General features: G+C 41.4%; 1 protein-coding gene and 1 long non-coding RNA gene across 2 annotated transcripts; both read right to left on the reverse strand.

Moving 5' to 3' along the window:
- Positions 1–230: 230 nt before the first annotated feature.
- On the reverse strand, positions 231–679 carry LOC144990173 (uncharacterized). The gene is made up of 2 exons (XR_013654159.1): positions 482–679; positions 231–400 (listed from the first exon to the last, which is right to left on the reverse strand). It is a non-coding gene; the product is annotated as an uncharacterized LOC144990173 (long non-coding RNA).
- A 5,421-nt stretch (positions 680–6,100) lies between these two features.
- LOC105357198 (C-C chemokine receptor type 4-like) lies at positions 6,101–8,179 on the reverse strand. The gene has a single exon (XM_023953133.2). It carries the CDS (start codon positions 7,995–7,997, stop codon positions 7,095–7,097), a length of 903 nt encoding a protein of 300 aa, XP_023808901.1. The 5' UTR covers positions 7,998–8,179; the 3' UTR covers positions 6,101–7,094.
- Between the last annotated feature and the right edge of the window lie 11,250 nt (positions 8,180–19,429).

Genomic DNA, 19,429 nt, shown 5'->3' on the forward strand with positions numbered 1-19,429 from the left:
TCAGCAAACGTGTCAGGGCTACATTAAGGTCTCTGTTGTGCTGCCAGTGCCTCAACATTACATTGGCACACTCTAAAGATAATTATCTAGTCTCTATTATCTTTCAGCAATTAGACATGGACAGCACTATTTCCAAACAGCTTAAAGTTTCTTAATATGTGTGTCATGGCTAGCAGGCTGTGGCAGACCCAGATGCTGGAACCCAGAAGGAAACTCGGCAGACAGAGTGATAAGTCATAAAGGATTTAATTCTGGAACAGAAGTAAATGAGCGAATAAGGAGAAGATGGTTGGAGGTTCTTGAGGGCGAACACCATGGTCCAGAGGAATGCCAGAGGGACGCCGAGACAGGAAGCAGCGAGAGGTGAGTGCGGCCCTGATTTCCAGACGAAGGCAGGATCCTGAGCAGTAGACAAAACAAGGGGTTAGTCGTGGAAGCGAGAACCAGAGCGAGACAAGACATGAAGTAGCCAGTGAAGCACCGTGGAGTACAACGAACTAGCGTCGAGTACAGGTCCTGGTCCTCCTTAAGAGCCTGGGTCCTGATGACGCTGACGAGGCACAGCCGTTGTCAGCAGGTGGACTTGATAACGAGGGCCCGGCCGGGGACACCGTGACAATGTGGACAGAGAGTGCAGTGAATGCTACGTGTACCACTGGACTGCAAAGATCTAAAAGCCTCAATACAGAAAAGTCACCAATGGAGACTGCTATTACCAAAGCTTGAGACCTTGACTTACAGTTTGAATGGACATCAGGTGACAAAACTAAAGATTTAAGACAATGGGTTGATAATATCAACAAAGAAAAAGTAAATAAAATAAAATAAAAAACAATTGGGCAAGCATTTTGCCAACAAGTTGTATAGATTTGATCTCATAGTAAACATACATCAGAAACATACATCAACTCACTAGCATTTGCTTGTTCGGGTCTTACACAATTATATTTGGAATTTTTGTATTCAGTTTTTTATGCGTATTTCATAAGCATATGAAAACTGCAGCTGATAAAACCAAGTTATGGGAAAGTCCAGCTCATTGTTGCTTATAATCACTTTTGTATCCTATAGTCACAGTGCTAGATGAAGTAGGCTAGACAGGTTACAAAAGTTTGTACTCATGCACCAAGTCTCGTCTGTTTTTTTTCAAGTATTTTTTCTGCCATCATTAAGACTTAGCATTTGTGAGAATATTTGACAGGGTGAACTGGAGCTCATGTCAAGATTTTGCCACTTTGTTTGGTTTGTTTTAACAGCTGTTGCACCAGGCAGATTATTGAAATATTATGAACAGGTTAAAAAAAAACAATTCATGATGACACTACTGGATGCTGGTCTGGTTGTTGCTGGATTGCTGAAAAATATTGATGCTTCAGTTTCTTCTGGAGGCGGATACATGAAAATCATGATAACAAATAAATCCGGATTCACAGCATGTTTTGTTCTGGTTAGTTGCCATTTGTCGTACCACAAAAAAAAATTAAAAAAAATAAAACGCTGGTTCATTGTCCTCTCCTATGCAGACTCATGTCTGAAATGACTTTTTTATATGTATATGTAGAAAAAGTCAAATGGACCTTGTCTAGTCAGATATCTAAAGGAAAAATTGGTCAAACTTAATTTTGAAGTTTTGAAATTACCTTAAGATTGTTAACTGATATGCTTAAAATTAAAGACTTTGAATTATGCTGTTGTTTAACTGGAATGAGCTGTATTTTCAGTAGACAAATAGGTAATTTTATACAATAGATGAACTCTTTCAAACTAAATTATGTGTCATGGTTGAGTTTGTTTTGTCTTGGCTTTTGCTTTAGTTCTTGTTCTGTCTTGTTTGGTTCTGTTTCCTGTTTTATTTTGAAAGGGTTCCTGTCTTGTCATGTCTTGAGTTGTACTTCCTTGGTCCCCATCTGCCCTGATCGTGTTCACCTGTGTCTTGTCTGCCCTGTCTGTATATAAGTCTTGTCTCTGCCTTCCTCTTGTGCTGGTCCATTAGCTTCTTGTCATAGTGTTGACGTCTTCTTGTCATAGCATTAACGTCCGTAACTTCTTAGCGTCTTACTGTCTGTAACGTCTGTAACGTCTTCATGTGTCTTCGTCCCTTCATGCCATGTTCCATGTTTCTAGCCACGCTCATGCTTCCATGTTTCTAGCCACGCCACAGTAAGTCTTGTTTTATTTTGTCATCCTGCTCGGCAGCGCTTTTTGTTTGTTAATAAACCCTCTAGTCCTGAACCCGTTTGCCTCCCGTCTCTGCGTCTGGGTCCTACTGGCTCTCGAGCCCCCCTCACCGTGACATTCTGCCTGGCCTATCTAGACAGATGTCAAAAGCTTTCTGGGGTTATTTTCGTATTTTTCTTCTTTTATGTTATTTTCCCTTATATTGCTGCAGAAGTCAAAACAGTTGTTTATTTTCTCTGAAGGCAGCAATTTCACTGTGCTGATGTGAGATTGGAAAGCCTTAGAGTTTAATTACAAAATGGAGCACAAAATACATGAAAAACTTTTTGTTTGTTTTTTCATACAAATACTGTACACATGCTAATTCAAATTAAATACAGCTGTCTCCGAGGCAACGATTAATAATCAACAAAGTAGCATGATTTTTTTTTGCATAAAGGACTTTTGGGGTCAGTCTATTATCGTTAAGGTCACCTCACAGAATCAATGATGGTAATACTGCTTTGTCTTTGGGAAACACCAGCATTCCTGCCACAACAGTCACAGTTTTCTGCACACTTCCAAAAGTTAAAGGATGTAAACGCATAGAGGAGAGGATTCAGGCTGCTGTTCAAAATAACAATTTTTCCCAAATTGTACCACAGCATGTTGCAAATCTTCAAGAGGTCTTCAGTATTGAAAGAAACTGCAATCACACTCATTGTATTGTTGACATGATATGGAAAGTATGAGAGAAATATGATCACAGTGATGCTGGAAACCAGTCTGGTTGTTTGAGGATTGTTAAAAAGAGCTCCTTGCTTCACTTTCACCTTATAAAGACAAATATATGAAAAAGCTGCAATAAACATTGTAATAAATCCCCTTGTGATTTCTTCTATCAACAGAATCATCACCACAGGTTCGTTAGTGAACAGGTTAATGCAAAAGCAAAGAACCTAAAATCGTGACATAACCCCTCCCTCAAGGAACCACTCCGAGTTTCCACAACAAAGCCAAGGAGGAGGGGGGTCTGGTAAATGAACTGCCACGAGCAGCAGAGTCCACAGTCTGGGGGACGGCCAGGTGCTCGGGCCAGGCATCTGGAGCAGGGAGGGGTTGGGGTGTATCCGGCATCTCCCTGTCGAGCAACCCCCTGTCCAGGACCTTCCTGGGAGCAGGGAGGCGTCGGGGTGTGTCTGGCACCTTCCTGGGAGCAGGGGCGGGTTGGGAAGTCTCCCGGACCCTCCTGGGAGCAGGGATGGGATGAGGTACGTCCAGCACCCTCCTGAGAGCAGGGACGGGTTGGGGTTGGTCCAGAACAACCTCCGGAACTGGAGCGGGCTGGGGTGCGTCGAGGACAGCCCCGGGAGCAGAGGCGGGACGCCAAGAAGGGCGGCGACGATGGTGGCCCCCCATCATAGCCAGGCAACTGCAATCAAAAGCGGAGGCGGGGAGCTGGAACCAGTCAGAAGGATTGCTATAGGCTTCCCACAGCCACATGTCCTGGTCCAATGGGTCCAAGAAGGACCGCTGCTGGAGAGCGTCCGGCTCCACCACAATAAACAGGAGAGCACTTGAGGAGTGGCGACGACGGCACCCTCTTACGGTCAGACAACTCCTGTCAGACACAGAGGCAGGGAACTGGGCCCAGTCAGCAGTTCAAGGGGACCTGGTCCTCTCCGCCTCCCGGCAATATGCCTCCAGGAGCTGCATGTCACACACCCCTGGAAAAAGGAAATCTTCCGGCTGGTGTTTATCTGCCTCCTGGCAAATTGCTCCAAAAAGCAGCACGTCACTCTCTGCTGGGTACATGTCTGGCTGGTCCACAATGTTACGAGGGAACGTTGAGGGTGTACCCAGGTGCAGAGAGGAGGAGGAGGCAGGAGGTTCCATGCAACAGGAAATTTCAAGTCCACCAAACTACAAACAAAACCACTGCATAAGCAGGATAGGCTTGCTCCTTATGGAGGTGATGCTCAGCCTCAGCAGTTCTCTGGACCCCCAAAACATCCTCCAAGAAATGTAACACCCCCATCCGACGTAGAAGCTGGCACACTTCTACAACCCTCTCTTTTTGGCCCCTCCTTGAACTCTACCCCTGCTCCTCAGCTGGATGTCCCAGCAACGCAAGCACAACCTCACACTCTCACTCCAAGGAGGCCTCAGAGACAGAGAAAGCCACCAGGGCACCTCAACGACTTTTTCTGTGGTTCCTCAGGACGAGGGACTTTGTAAGGGGGAGACAGTGTGGCATCCCTGTCTTCTGTTCCCTTGTTAATGTTCTGTTAGATGCTAAATTGCTCTGTTAGTTATGGAGAACCGTGAGCCGGTTTAGCTCGTGCGAGCCGGTTTAGCTCGTGTGAGCCGGTTTAGCTCGTGCTGGTTTGCGGCGCCTTCCGTCCGTGAAACCAGGGTTCGGCTCCGGGCTGCTCCCTGTTCCCTTCTCTACCCCTGTGCCGGTTCCAAGCCCGGTTTGAGAAGGGCATCCGGCGTAAAACATTGCCAAGTTTACCATGCGACTTGTTCGCTGTGGCGACCCCTGATGGGAGAAGCCGAAAGAGGAAGAAGTTATGGAGAACCGTGGGCGTGGCGGTAGGAGGGAAAAGCCGCGAGACTAGAGGGAAGCTCTCATTTTTTGGTTGGGAGGTCCTCTCTCTTGAATGTATGGCGTGGTTACGGCCGACAGTAACCGAGCTGTTCCGAATAAATCAGGAGTTTATGGTGAAACCAGCAACTGCATTCTTTGAAACGCCAAACGATAGAAGCTTGTAGGTATCCCACTTTTATCCCTTTTCTAACTATAATAATAATGGTATAATCGTTTACACGATGCCTCTGCGGAAGGAACTGTCGCACCTGAACCCCGTCGTGCCCTTATCAAGTACGGAGTTGTCTGAAATGAATGCCACAGAGGCTCCACCAGTGTCCTGCCCGGCTGATAGGGTGTACATTCCCCTGTCTCATCGGCAACGGGCTTTCCACTTTGTGCATGACTGACCTGCAGTCAGAAACCCAGGAAAGGCCAGCACAAAAGCTTAGGGACAGGGATCAACCGGCATGATTTGGAAAAACAATCAATCACTGAGAGGATGGTAGTATTATCTCTCAAACGAGGAAGATCAGTGATGAAATCCACCGTGATGTGTGACCATGCCCGTCGTGGGATGGGTAGATGATGCATGTCAGCCGGAAGTTGTCGATGTGACTTAGCCATTTGGCCGGATGTACATTGGGTTACATACTGAGCTAAGTCAGCCTGTAGTGTGGGCCACCAGAAAGAAGATGACCTGAGTGTTTTTCGCAGAATTTAAGCTTTTTTGCGGTAAATAGAGCTGGGAAGTGAAGCAGCTCTATGCATCTGTGGCATCTTCCCTGAGAACTGGAAGTAACTTCACAAAACATAAAAGAATTAAAAACATAAAACCAAATTAAAACATTGTAAAGACATAAACAGAAAAGAATAGAAAGCATAAAACTAATTTAAGATTCAAACAAGCCTAATAACAGGGCTAGGCTGATGCTAAAGCGCTGAAATGGAGGAACAATTCTTGTCACAGTGCTCGATGAAGTAGGCTTGACAGGAACAAAAGTTTGTACTAAACAGCAAGTCTCATCTGTTTTTTTTTTTTAAACTTCCCATTTTCTTTTCCCTACCAAAAGGAAACAGCAGCAGAATCTGACTTTTAGACCTAGCAATCAAGAGTGTGTTTCAGTTTGGTTAAATAAATGTTTTTGCTTAAAAATGTTTTATCAAGTTATAGCAATGAATAAGACACAATGTAAAGGCCCGTTACATAAAAATGCATTTTTCCTGCCTGTCATCATTAAGACTTTGTATTTGTGAAAATATTTGACAGGGTGAACTGGAGTTCATGTCAGGAGCGATTCTGGCATTGGTCTGTTTACTTTAAGTTACACACATGGATTACAAGCAAAGGAGTCACAGGTCAGGATAGTAACCTTTAGCTGTAATTCAAACCCTTTTGTAACAGCTTGTACAAACGTTTTCAGAACAAAGTCATCAGGATATGTAAACTTTTGAACGGGATCATTTGGGAAGTTGCTGTTGTCATTATGATTTAAAAAGGGTAAACAGATTTTTTTGGACCATTAATGGCTTCCCCAACAAGTAACTATGAAAGGAAAAAGTTTTTTTTTTTTTTATCATTCATATTCTATGAAAATGACCAAGAAATCTTGATTTTTTCCAAGGCATGTAAACCTATGAGCACAACTGAACATTAATTACGTAAATGCTTGAAGAGCTGCGGTAGTTGAAAGAATGTAAACACTGAAGCTAAGACTCTTGTCTTAAAGGGTTAACCTGACCCCTCGCAGTCAAATCAAGCACATTCTTTTATATACATTGACACCTATTTCAACAACAGACTTGACCACATTTTTTAGATCGAATTCACTTGCCTGCTAAGATCAAGAACATCAATGTTCAAAAAGGCTCAATACAGGATTGACACTGTCATTGCAAGTCTACTCCAGACATATTATATGGACATCAAGTGACAAAACCAAAGATTTAAGACAATGGGTTTATAATATCAACAAAGAAAATTTAAATAAAACAAACAATTGAGCAAGCATTTAGCCAACAAGTTGGACAGATTAGATCTCAGAGGCATTAAAGAATAGGATGCGTTTTTATAGAAACATACATCGAAACACTTTGTCAGAACATGACACCCTTGGCATTTTTTTGCTAGTGTCTTTCAAGTTTTTTGTTGTGTTGAGGCAAACAAAAATTTTCTTATGCATAAAAAAAAATAAGAACAAGTTAATTTAGTTCGTTAAAAGTGATCTATTTTAAACTTAAATGTCTTCTACTTTAAAAAGAACGAAAAAAAACTAAAGTTCTGTAGGCAATTTCTTCTGACAGCTTTAATTCAAGTAATAGTAAAGGAATTTGTGGAAGTAATGAATTAGTGGTTCTCCTGTCTCACACATTTACAAATGTGAGAAGTGAATGCATACAGGAGTGGATTTAGACAGCTGTTTATAAATGTCAGGGATTTAACAATATCCTGTGTATCTGTACATTTTTGTTCAAGCGCCTCCTTGTGTAAGGCAACTGCTGCCACACACACCACATCTACAGTGTGGTTAGGAATCCACAGGAGAAAAAACACTATGACAATACTGGTAACCAGTCTGGATGTCTGAGGGTTGTTAAAAAATGTTGTGTGTTTCATCTTCCTGTAAAGTTGAATGTATGAAAATGCTACAATAGGCAAAGAAGCAAATCCCACCAGAGCCTCTGCTAGCAGGACGGCTATCTTTTGGGTTGTAGAGGAGTATTGATGTTCACAGTTCACCCAGTGCTCGTCAGAGCTCAACTGTTGAACCACCAAAGCAGGGACGGAGAGAATCATTGCAACCAGCCAAAGCAAAACCACCAGCAATCTTCTTTTTGTCTGATCCCAAGACTTCTGGTGCACCACGAGCATGTAACGCTGGAAGCTCAACAAAACTATAGTCAGAAAACTTCCATAAACACTGCAATACACGAGATATGCTAGGATTTTACAGGCCAGCAGACCAAAGATCCAGCTGTAGAGCAGACTGTAAATCCACAGCGGGAGAGTCAGCAGACAGAGCAGGTCTGACACGGCCAGATTCAGCATCAGATTCTGGGTCATGCTGGACAGCTGCTGAAAATTTGGCTTCAGAATGATGACGGCAATGTTTCCAGGAAGTCCCACCAGAAAGCAGAGAGACAGAATCACTGCAGGCAGCACACCTCTGGAGTCCACAAGAGGAGAATGAGGGAGAGGTCCAGGAGTAGAAGAACTGTTTGAAGTTGCAGCTGAGTTGAGTTCTTCCATGACGCCCTCCTCCCTAAAGATATAAGAAGATTCCAGCAATATGAAAAGTAACCTCCTGCAAAAATTCAAAATTTGTGTAAGACAGACTGCCAAATTTCAGATAATTACAAAGAATATGTCCAATGAACATACTAAATTTGAGCTGCTCCACACTGCTGTCGTGCTGTACAGAATATGAAATCAGGAAAGTATGCTGCCAAATGTAATTTATGAGATGCAAATGCAGAGACAACAGCTTTTTTCATGCAAAAGGGAACAACTCCTCCCACCATTATACTATGTGAAACATGAACAAAGAAACTGGAACTTATTTAAAATTATACCTGTTTTTATTTAACACCTAGTTGTTTCATATAGATGTGACCTAACAGTTGCAGTTTTTGCATAGTTGTGTATATGATGAAAATTTTGCTTCAGGCTTCAGTTTCATATCCTTTATATTGCCAGTACAGCAACATTTTATTAACAACTTTTTTTGTTTTGTAATTATATTGTTTGGTACTTTGTAATTCCCTGTTTTGTTGTAAAAGTCACTGTTTTAGGAAAATTTTAAAACAGATAAGTAAACGCATGGTCAGACACACACAAGAAATGTTGTCTGTGTGTATATACATAGTGATCATATTTATTTCATTCCTCTTGAACTTTTATAGATAGGTGAAGTCTAAACACTGAAGCTACTAAAATATATATGTACAGGACATATGACACATTAAAAAGTAGAAACACATAGGGCAGTCAACATGACACCAAAACAAAAGAAAATTTACAAGAAAACTACAATGAGCACAGATAGCTTTTAACTGAATGTGCAAAGTATCAACATTTTAAAACAAAAAAAAAAGATTTCTTAATCTCTCATCATTAAGGTCAGATCTTGGTACTTAAGCTTTTTTTGCAACATAGATTGTGAGAAGTAAATGCATACAGGAGTGGATTCAGGCAGCTGTTCACTGCGTGCAGTGCTTTCACTGTGTACAGTGCAGTCAAACAAAACTTAAAAAGGTCTTCATTGTTTAAGAATATGGCTGCAGCACTGAGGACATTGAAAAAATGGTATGGAACCCAGAAAACCAAAAGACTCATGATGATACTGGTAACCAGCCTGGTTGTCTGTGGATTGTTGAAAAATGCTGCCTGCTTCACCTTCTTCTGGAGACGGGTGTATGAAAATACTACCAGAAAAAAGATGGTAAATCCTACCAGGCCTTCCACCAGCAGGACTGTGATCCACTGAGCTTCTGAGGAATATTGGGATTCACAGAGTGTTGTGTTCTCATTGGTGATCACCTGTCGAAACACCAGTGGAGGGATGGAAAGTATGATGGAAACCAGCAGCAATCTCACTCCCATCTGATATGTCCAATTCTTCTGATGCACCACCAGCAAGTATCGCTGAACACTCAAAACAGTCACAGTTAGTCCACTGCCATATTTGCTGAAGTACACAAAGAACGTTAGAAGCTTACAAGCTACCGGTCCAAAGGTCCACATGTAGAGAAACGCATAAATCCACAATGGAAGAGTGAGCAGGCAGAGCAGATCTGAAACAACCAGGTTCAGCATCAGTTTCTGGCTCACAGAGGACAGGTGCTGAAAGTTGGGTCTGAAAATAATCACAGCGATGTTCCCAGGGACTCCTAACAAAAAGCTCAAAAAGAACACCACAGATGGTACGAGGCCATTGTAGTTCCAGGAAGGATGAAGGATAAAATTTCCTGGAGATACAGATGCATTGGAAGACAGCTCACTGGAGTTTAGTTGTTTCATGCTGCGATCCTTCTCTGAAGACTGTACAGTCATCTAGTGATGGTTTCAAATGTGCTGTTGTCTTAAAAATAATTAAGGGGCCAGTAATGTAATGAGGAAATAGAATGGCATCTGCAGTTGAGACCAATCATTTTCACACCCCAGGAGTATTTATCAGAGCCTAACCTTCTAAAATAATGTTGTGGTAATGCCAACATCTCCTGTGTGTGTTTTTCTTTATTAACCCTGAGACACCACATCACCTGAAGGCTTTTTATGACAACTCAGAAATAGTTTGACCTCAAAACCCTATTCCATTTTTGTTTAGGTATGCGATTGTTAATGTTTAGCATGGGAACAAAGTTTGTAGAAGTGGGACCATAAACTTCTGTGGTTGAGTTTTTTTACACACTTAAAATTTTACATGAGATTTTGTCAGCTGTTAATAAGTTTTTCTACTTACAAATTGTCTTGTATTTTTATATGCACTATCTTTCTCTTTTTTTTAAGTTCAAAAAGTAACACATCAAGCTACCATAGCAGTTCTGATGTAAGATGATTCAAATGTCATTCTCTTCTGAAATAAAACAAAAGCAGAGCTTGTTTTGAAAAGCCATAGATAGGTCTGACTTTTCTCAGGTTTGTCATCAAATATATTCCAAACTTTTACCGATAAAGTTATATTTTGTCTTTAGAATTGGAGTTAGAATTGGACCTTTGGCTTTGCGAAACTTAGAACTTTGCTTTTGTTTAATGCAAATGGCATAGTTGAAATTGTTTTGACAATCTTGTTTGAAAGGGCAAAGATTTAGAAAAAAAGTGGAAAGAACTGACAGATCTTTTGCAATGCATTTGCTTTGCATTGTTTCAGTGCTAGAAGAAGTGGATGGAAACAAAGGTTTTAACTAATCTAGCAAGTAACACCTTTGTTAGCTTCCTGATTTCTTCTTCCCTTTTAAAAGTATAAAACAAACCAGTATGTGTTTGAATGCCACATTTAGCATGTGTGTTTTTCTTTTTAACTCTGTGATCACATCACTCCACTCAGAGTGTGCTGCCTACAGTGATTCTATAGATACTGTGAATTTCTATAGGTATGATTAAGAATTGTAAACAGTTGAGTGGACGCCACGTGATGGTGTGTGTACATGTGTGTATGAGCATCAACGCGATAAATGTAAGTAACATATGACACCCTTACCAAGACCTTGTAATATCACCCCCCCCCCTCCCCTCTCGTTTTTTCGGAGCGGCTAAAACTTCATAAAGTTGTTCATTAGTAAAGTGTTAATTTGCTGGACAGGAAAAAAAAATAATAATAATTCGGTAAACATTTTTGTTGAAAACAATTTTTATTTACATCAGTTTTCAAGTCATATGAAACTAGCTTTGACTTTGTATATAATAAAAATATTTTTAAATGCAGCAAAACTGGAGCTCACATTAAACAATGTTCAAATAATATGATATGGAACCTAAAGAATAAAAAGTTTAAGGATGATTCTGATTACCAGCCTATTGTCCAACAACTGTTTAAAAATGTCACCCTTTTCGCTTTTTTGGAGACAGATGCATCAAAATGTAATGAGATTACAGAGATGCACAGTGTGTTTTGTTCTAGTCAGTGGTCACCTGTTTTACCACTTAGGCAGAGAAAGGATGATTGAAACCAGCCACAGTATCACAAGCAGCATTCTCCTTCCCACTTGACGTGTCTTCTCCTAATGTACCACTGCAAGTAAAATGAACCCTCAAAACAGTCACAGTTAGCCAGTGCAGCACTCTAAGAATGTTAGGAACTTACCTGGTTAAAGCTCCAGATGTGGGAAAAAGTATAAATTCACACTTGAAGAGTGAGCATTTAGAGAAAATCTAAAACAATCAGGTTTATCATCAGTCTCTGGCTCACAGAGAACATGTGCTGAACGCTTGGCTTGAAACTAATCACAACTGCAATGTTTTCAACTGCTTGGTACTGATGGCAAACTATGACTATGGGTTCAGAATTTTGTCAATTACTAATTTACCCTTTTAAAAGAAGGGACATGAAGATGTTCAGTTCTTGGATATGGTATACTTATCTTTGGCCAACATGTGGGGGCAGCATTGGGACACATACCAGTGCAGTCAACTAGGTCTCAATCTGCATTCACAATGCTGACCATGCATCCCTGCTTTCTCCTATTTGAAAAACAAAGAATTTGGTGTGGGGAACCAACCTTATTAGTAGAGTGTTTCACCACTTCAACTGAAAGTTAATTTTTTTTCATTGTGTCAAAGTATCTCAGACACGACGTAGATGAGTCCCCTGTGCTTCAGTTCTCTCCAAAGATGCTTGAAGATACATTTATATTGCTGTTTAGGTTTGGTAGTCTCTTTTTGTTTCTAAAAAAAAAAATAATTTGCCAAAGAATATTAGTGAGAGAACATAGTAGTTTGAATACAGACATTTTTAATGCGAAGGCAAGTATTTTGTTAAAATGTTCTCAAAAAAGATACAACCATTTATCTTATTTTAAACCAATTGTGAAAATGTCCATAATTTCATGAAATCACAAAATTCAGAGTATTTCACAATGTGCTACAAAAAAGAAATGAAGATCCCCCCATGAACTGCCATATTATTGTGGTGTGGAAGATGTGTTTAGAGCTTGAATTATCCAAGGACCAATGCTGTCTGGTGCAAAAGACTCTAGTAGGGTCTCTCATGACAAACAGGTCCAAGATGACGAAAGAGACTGAGAGCTGTTAAAATAGCCTTTACGGAAATCTTAAAAGCAAAATTCACTACATTGCCTAAACAGGCATCACAGTGGATTCATCTTTATATAACACCAGTTGCAGGAAAAATCACAAGGGGCTGGGCCGTTTAAATTGGATGGCAGTCAAGGGTAGGTGCCCCATGGTTTAGCTTTCATGTTTAAGTTTATTTCAATGAGGCTGAATGAGAGGGTTGTGTCCCTGGTGTTATGGCTGTGGCCGTATTTGGTTAGCTTTGGTTCTGTTTGTTCTGTTTTGTGTATTTTTGTGTCAGAGTGGGACTACTGTGTTTTGTGGATCTTTAGGTTTGTATGTCTTTGTCTGATTATTTTCAGGTGTGGTGGAAAGGGTGTGGCCTCCCTTTGGACCAGCTGGTGGAGGCAGCCTTTAAAGCCAGCACTTGGACCTCCAGCCTGAGACGGGAGCCTTGCTGCAGCAGAGACTGCAGCAGCAGCAAGGCCCACTTCTCCATTTTGTTTTGGATTTCACCACTTGTTTAGTTGTGTGTTGCACTTTAGTATTTTGTATTAGTGTTTTGTAGTTTTGTCTGTGCCCACTCTGTTTAGTCCTTTGGTTTATAATTTTGTTTAAGTGAAGCTGTAGGGTTGAACTGTCATTTTGTTTAGTACATGTTTTCTCCTGTTTTTGTTAGGTTAGGGAGGTTGGTGTTTTGTCTTTGATTTCCCTTTTCTTTCATTTGCAGGTAAGTTTACATGTTTCAGTTAGTTGGGGTTTTGTTTGTTATTTTGGCCTTGGTTCACCCTGAAGCCTTTTAGCTTCTGTAGAGGGATGGAGGGAACGGTGTCTGCTTCCGTGTCCTCTTTGCGTGGTGATGAAGAAATGTAGAGCCACTTTCTCTTTTGTGCATAACAGGCACATTTATTCACATGAGAAAGACATAGTACATGCTCCTCGGATCATGGAGTCTGCCATACACACCGAACATTGCACATGCGCAGCTCTGCTGCAGAATCACCCAACATCACTGTCAATAGGTTACCGTAAAGCACCTTGTCTGAACACACACATAAACACAGGTTCTAACTTTACCATAACACATTGAGTAAGGGCGCACTTTAATCTTTACATCTTAACACCCCCACTCGAACTTAGCTCACTGTGTTACATTTTGATTCACTTAACTGTTTCACATTAACACATTAAACACCAAACAAATTCTGGGAAAACCTTTGTAACTTCAGCTTTGTTGCTGGCTTAGTCATCACATCGGCTGTCATTTTATCAGTTGGACAGTAGTTTAACAAAACTTTACCACTTGTCACGATCTCTCTGATGAAATGGTATTTGATGTCAATAAGCTTGCACCTCTGTCTGTTAAGAGGGTTTTTAGCTAGAGCTATGGTGCCTTGATTGTCTTCAAACACTTCTGTCTTTGCATAGCTGCATCCATCTAGGCCAGTGAGTAACTGCTCTAAGTAAATGACCTCTTGTAAAGCTGCTGCAAGAGACATGTACTCTGCTTCACATGTTGAAAGTGCCACTGTGGGTTGTCTTTTTGTTTTCCAAGAAATGAGTGAGCTTTTCTCACTCAGACTCACACAGTACCCTGAAACACTGCGCCTATCCTTTTCATTGGATGCCCAGTCAGCGTCACAGTAAACCTGGAGGCCTAAAATACCTGAAGAGTTTTTGTTAAAGCACAACTCCTTTTCCTGAGTACCTTTAAGATACCTGAGAACATGTTTAACACTGTTCCAGTGTTCTTCTGTAGGATCCCCAAAATGCAGAGAGAGTCTGCTCACAATATAACTCAGGTCTGGCCTAGTACAAGTTGACAAGTAGATTAGACTTCCTACTGCTTCCCTGTACTTCCTTATGTCTGTCATTTTCTTTCCATTGTCAGAATAGACCAGTTTCTGTTTACAAGGTGTCTCCCTTGGTTTGCAGTCTTCCATTCCAAATCTTTCTAAAATCTTATTTATCTATCTTTTCTGCGACATTTTGACTTGGTTTTCGTTTTGATGGAAATCAATACCCAAAAAGTGTTTCAATCTTCCCAAATCCTTCATTTTAAATCTGTCAGTTAACATTTGCTTTACATCACTTAGAGCCAGTTCGCTGCTTCCAGCCAGAATAATATCATCAACCCAAATCACAAGGATCACTTTTTCATCCTCTCTTTTCATAGAATAGAGACAGTGATCTGCAGGATTCTGTTCAAAACTGTTTTCCGTCAAATACTTGTGTAGCAATAAGTTCCAGTTTCGACCTGATTGCTTTAGCCCGTAAAGTGACTTATGTAGCTTGCATACCAGTTTTGGACCTGATTTCATTTTCTTCTCAAAACCTTCTAGTTGATCCACAAATATTTCACAGTCTATTGGAGCATGCAAATAGGCTGTCTTTACATCCATTTGGTGTAGGATTAAACCTTCCTGTGCTGCTTTTTGCATCACTATCCCTACACTTGTCATGTCTGCAGTGGGTGAAAAAGTCTCACTGAAAACTGTCCCTTCTTTCTGGTTATGGCCTTTAGCCACAAACCTTGCTTTAAATTTATCACCTCCGTCAACGTCTGTTTTAACTGCATAGACCCACCTTCCCCCCACTGCTTTCCTGCCTGCAGGTAACTTAGTGAGGGTGAAAGTCTTGTTGTCTATCAGTGACTTAATTTCTTCCTCCATAGAAATCTTCCATTGCTCTGACTCTGCTGATGCTACTGCTTCCTGGTAGGTATTGGGGAGATCACATACTGCTCTGTAACAGAAGTCTACACACATTTGAAGATTGTCCTTACTTACGGTGTCATAGTCTTGGAGATAAGATGGTTTCTTTTTGGTTCGAGTCGGATTCTTTCTTTGAGTTGTCTCCCGGGGTTTCCCCACACAGGGTTGCTCTGCCTCTTCTGTGAGAGTTTCAGGAACCTCAGTCAGTGTCAACATTTTCATCCATTTCTTTTTCCATCTCTGTTGGATCATCATCATTTGTTTCTCTAGGAAACATTCCATCAACACACTCAAAAAATGGTTCTGTTGTTTGTGTTTCTTTTTCACTTGTAGCCCTATTCATGTACTTTACCAGCCTGTGCTTCTGGACTTTACTTTCATTCGGGTAATAGACTAGGTAAGCTGGGCTATATTTGTCATATCCAACAAAAACTCCTTCATTACATCTTGACTCAAACTTCCCTTTATCTTGTTTGTAAGCCAAACATGTGGAGCCAAATTTATGCATGTTAGCAATATTTGGTTGTTTTCCTGTTAACATCTCATAAGCGGTTTTCTTGGTGCGTCTGCTGTAACGCCTGTTCCTGATATAAGCTGCTGTCTGCATTGCGTAGTTCGAAAACTTATCTGGCAACCCGCTTTCCATCAGTAAACATCTGCTCATTTCCAAAAGAGTACGCCAGCCCCTTTCTGCTGTGCCATTTTGATGAGGTGAGTACGGTGCAGACCTTTCGTGTCTGATTCGGTTTTTGGTCATAAGTGTCTGAAAATCTTGACTTGTGAATTCAGTGCCATTGTCAGAACGAATGCACCTTATTTCACCGTATGGTGCTACATCCGCTATAAACTTTTCATTCGCACAAACTGCATCACTTTTAGCTTTAAGGAAATATACAAAAACGGTCCCCGTGTAGTCATCAGTAAAAGACTGTGCGTATCTGTACCCATCTAAACTAGTTTGCATAGGACCAGCTAGATCTGTATGTACTAGTTGTAGTGGTTTTTCAGCCTTTACATCTGGTTCCCTGTTTCTTGTCTGAGTGGTTTTACCTTCTGTACACACTCTGCATGGGTTCACCTGTTTATGCATATCCCCTTTTACTTCCATTCCTTTCACCACACTTTGCAACTTTCCTATGTCGTCAAAATTGCAATGACCCATGATTTCATGCCAACCTTGAACATCATGAATTGCTTTACATTTGTCACTGTCATCTTCAATAGTGGGTAAATAGTACAGATTTTCATGAATATCAAACCTGCATCTGCTTTTTGTTATCAGGTGGCTTTCTCCTTTCTTGAATGTGATGGTTGTCCCCTCATTTGCTGCTCTTGCCACCGAGACGATATCATGGGGGTACGCTGGCATGAAGAGGGCATCTCTCAGATATGCCAGGTTCTGCTGTCCATCGCAGTCTACCAGGTGTATCAACGCTGTTCCTCTGCGTTGCGCTGTCCCGTTGACCTTCGTCCCGTCAGCTAACTCCACTGTGTGCCTCTCTGGATTGAAGGACTCATCAAAGTTGGTGAATTTCCTGTTTTCATTCACGATGTGGGATGTGGCGCCTGCGTCGACCATGATGCCCTTCATCTTCACCCTGCTTGCTGGTGTCTCTGCTTTGGCCTTGAAGAAGTGGTCTGTGCTTCCACTTGCGTCCTCTGTCACCTTCCGGATGTCGTTTTGTCTCCCCCTTTTCTTACATATTGTCACTTTATGTGTGTTACTTTTGCAAAAGTTGCGCCACACCTTCTGTTGGCATCTTTTTGCTATGTGTCCTTTTTCCACATTTGTAGCATGTCACTTCAGCCTCTTCTTCTTTTCTGTGGTAGGTGCAAGTTTTATTTTTCGTCTGTTCTTGTTTTGCGTAGGTTTTCATTACGTTGTCTGTTGATTCTGTCTTGCTCATTTTTTTCTGCCTCTTCATAGACTCTTAACCTCCTCTTGAAGTCTGTGAAAGTTACTTTATCTTCATTCTGAGTTATGTGCACGGCGAGTGGTTTAAATGAGTCGGGGAGTCCACCTAGGATCATGGCGATGAGCAGTCCGTCACTCATATTCTCCCCGGCATCACGTAGAGCTGTGATCGTGTTTTCCGCCCTTATCACGTAATCCGTCACGCACTCATTTTCGGCCATCTTCAGCCTCGTTAGCGTTGTGTAGAGGTTTATGATTCTGGGTTTACTCTTCCCCGAATAGTGGTCTCTCAGAATCTTCAGAGCTTCTCTGCCTCTGTCCGCAGCTTCATGTCTGAGTGACAAGCTCTTATCGTCAATTAGCCGTATTAGCTCCGCATAGCAGTTGGCATTCTTGCTTTGATCATTAGCTAGCTGCTCTTCGGTCACAGGTTCATTAAGGATGGTTTACTTAAGCTTCAAGTTGTGTAAATGTCCGAGAAAATGTGTTTTCCACAGTTCATATCTTTCCTTTGAACCGTCAAATACTACCTGGGCTGTTTGAAGGCTTGCTAGTCTGTTAGCCATGTTGTTAGTTCGCTCTTTGCTTTTCGCGCCTTTTTCGTGCTTCGCTCCGTCAGCTCTTTTCTTTAGCAAACTTGTCTTTAGCTCTTTCTTTTGTTTCTCCAAATTTCACCTTTCTTAACGGCAGCTTGAATACTTAGCAAGTCCGTTAGACGTTTAAGGAATCCGCTTGATACTCAGCGTTCATTCATTCCTCCGTACACATACCGGTGAAAATGTCCGCCTGGGCCCATAACCTTTATAGGGATGGAGGGAACGGTGTCTGCTTCCATGTCCTCTTTGCGTGGTGATGAAGAAACGTAGAGCCACTTTCTCTTTTGTGCATAACAGGCACATTTATTCACATGAGAAAGACATAGTACATGCTCCTCGGATCATGGAGTCTGCCATACACACCGAACATTGCACATGCGCAGCTCTGCTGCAGAATCATCCGACATCTCTGTCAACAGGTTACCGTAAAGCACCTTGTATGAACACACACATAAACACAGGTTCTAACTTTACCATAACACATTGAGTAAGGGCGCACTTTAATCTTTACATCTTAACAGCTTCACTTTTAGTTCTTGTTGGTGGTTGTTTATTTAGTAAAATAAATTTGTTATACTTTTGTATGGAGACATTTGTTTGGTGTGTTTGTTTAAATTTGGTAGCTAAAAACTTTACTTATGTTATGCCCCCCTAGGTACCCCTAGTAACACTGGACCTCCAGGTCAGGGGCAGATTTCTAATGGGTAAGAAAGTGCTTCTGGGTAATAAAAGGTGCCCCTACTCTGAACTCTATTGTTCCTATATGGGAGGCTTCAGCACCCATGTGCTGTCAATAATTTCTTTTCCTTTCGGCATTTCCCTACAAGGAAAGCCAAAGCTGATCAGCTTCCTCCCCCAGCTTGTCCATAATGATCACCATATTTTAATCCGTCAGTGCACATGGCAGCTGATCACCTTGGGAAGCTGATTGTGAATTTTGTAGTTGTGTCATCTTTGTGTGAATAATGAGGAGAGATGTGGAGAATTCACCCGATCATCATCTGCTTAGTTTCTTGGCGATGGATGAGGCTAGACCGACTCAACAGGCCCATTTGTAAAGGGTATTAAGCTTATCCAGCTCATTTCTGCATACCCCCTGCAAAGTAGCCCCATCCCCAAAGTGCACTTCAGATCGACCCCCTTAGCTTATACCCTAATGAGTTTTCATGTGAGAAAGGAGGACAGTGTGGGGACAGTTTCTTGACAGACCCCCAACAACCATCACCCAGCAATGCCACTCATTGCATTTGCTGGATTTCTGCCTGTCCCAACCAGATTTTGACATGTGGCAATGGATAACACTAGAGGTCCCAAAAGCATCTCAGACCTCATTCTTTCCCATTTTCTTATTTTTTTATTTATTTATCTCCAAAATTCAAAGTAATTGGGCCATGAAATGTTTTCTTTTTTGGCTCATTGTTTTGTGTCCAGGGTTAAAACATACAAGCCGCTAGTCTTTACCAAGCTTCTCACTCTCTGCTATTGAGAAAAATGCTGCATCTTTTAGCTTTTATTTCTAATATGAAATAGGAATGGCTTGGGCTCAAGTTTGGACTGTGGATCATGCTTCTTTGCTTTGCAGATCCATCTCCACTATTTCAGAATGGCACAAATCCCAGTTATTGTGGACCAGTGCTGCAATTCTCATATTAATCGAGGGCTCCCTTGCCGATGCCCTTGATGTTGTTCTTCTCTTGGATGGATGGATTGATAATATTTTAACTG

This window comes from Oryzias latipes, chromosome 24 (genome assembly GCF_053564925.1).
Source record: "Oryzias latipes strain Hd-rR chromosome 24, Olatipes_Hd-rR_3.1".
Lineage (NCBI taxonomy): Eukaryota > Metazoa > Chordata > Actinopteri > Beloniformes > Adrianichthyidae > Oryzias > Oryzias latipes.

Coding starts and splice junctions, on each gene's coding strand:
- LOC105357198 (XM_023953133.2), bottom strand. CDS start 7,997: ATGGAAGAACTCAACTCAGCTGCAACTTCAAACAGTTCTTCTACTCCT.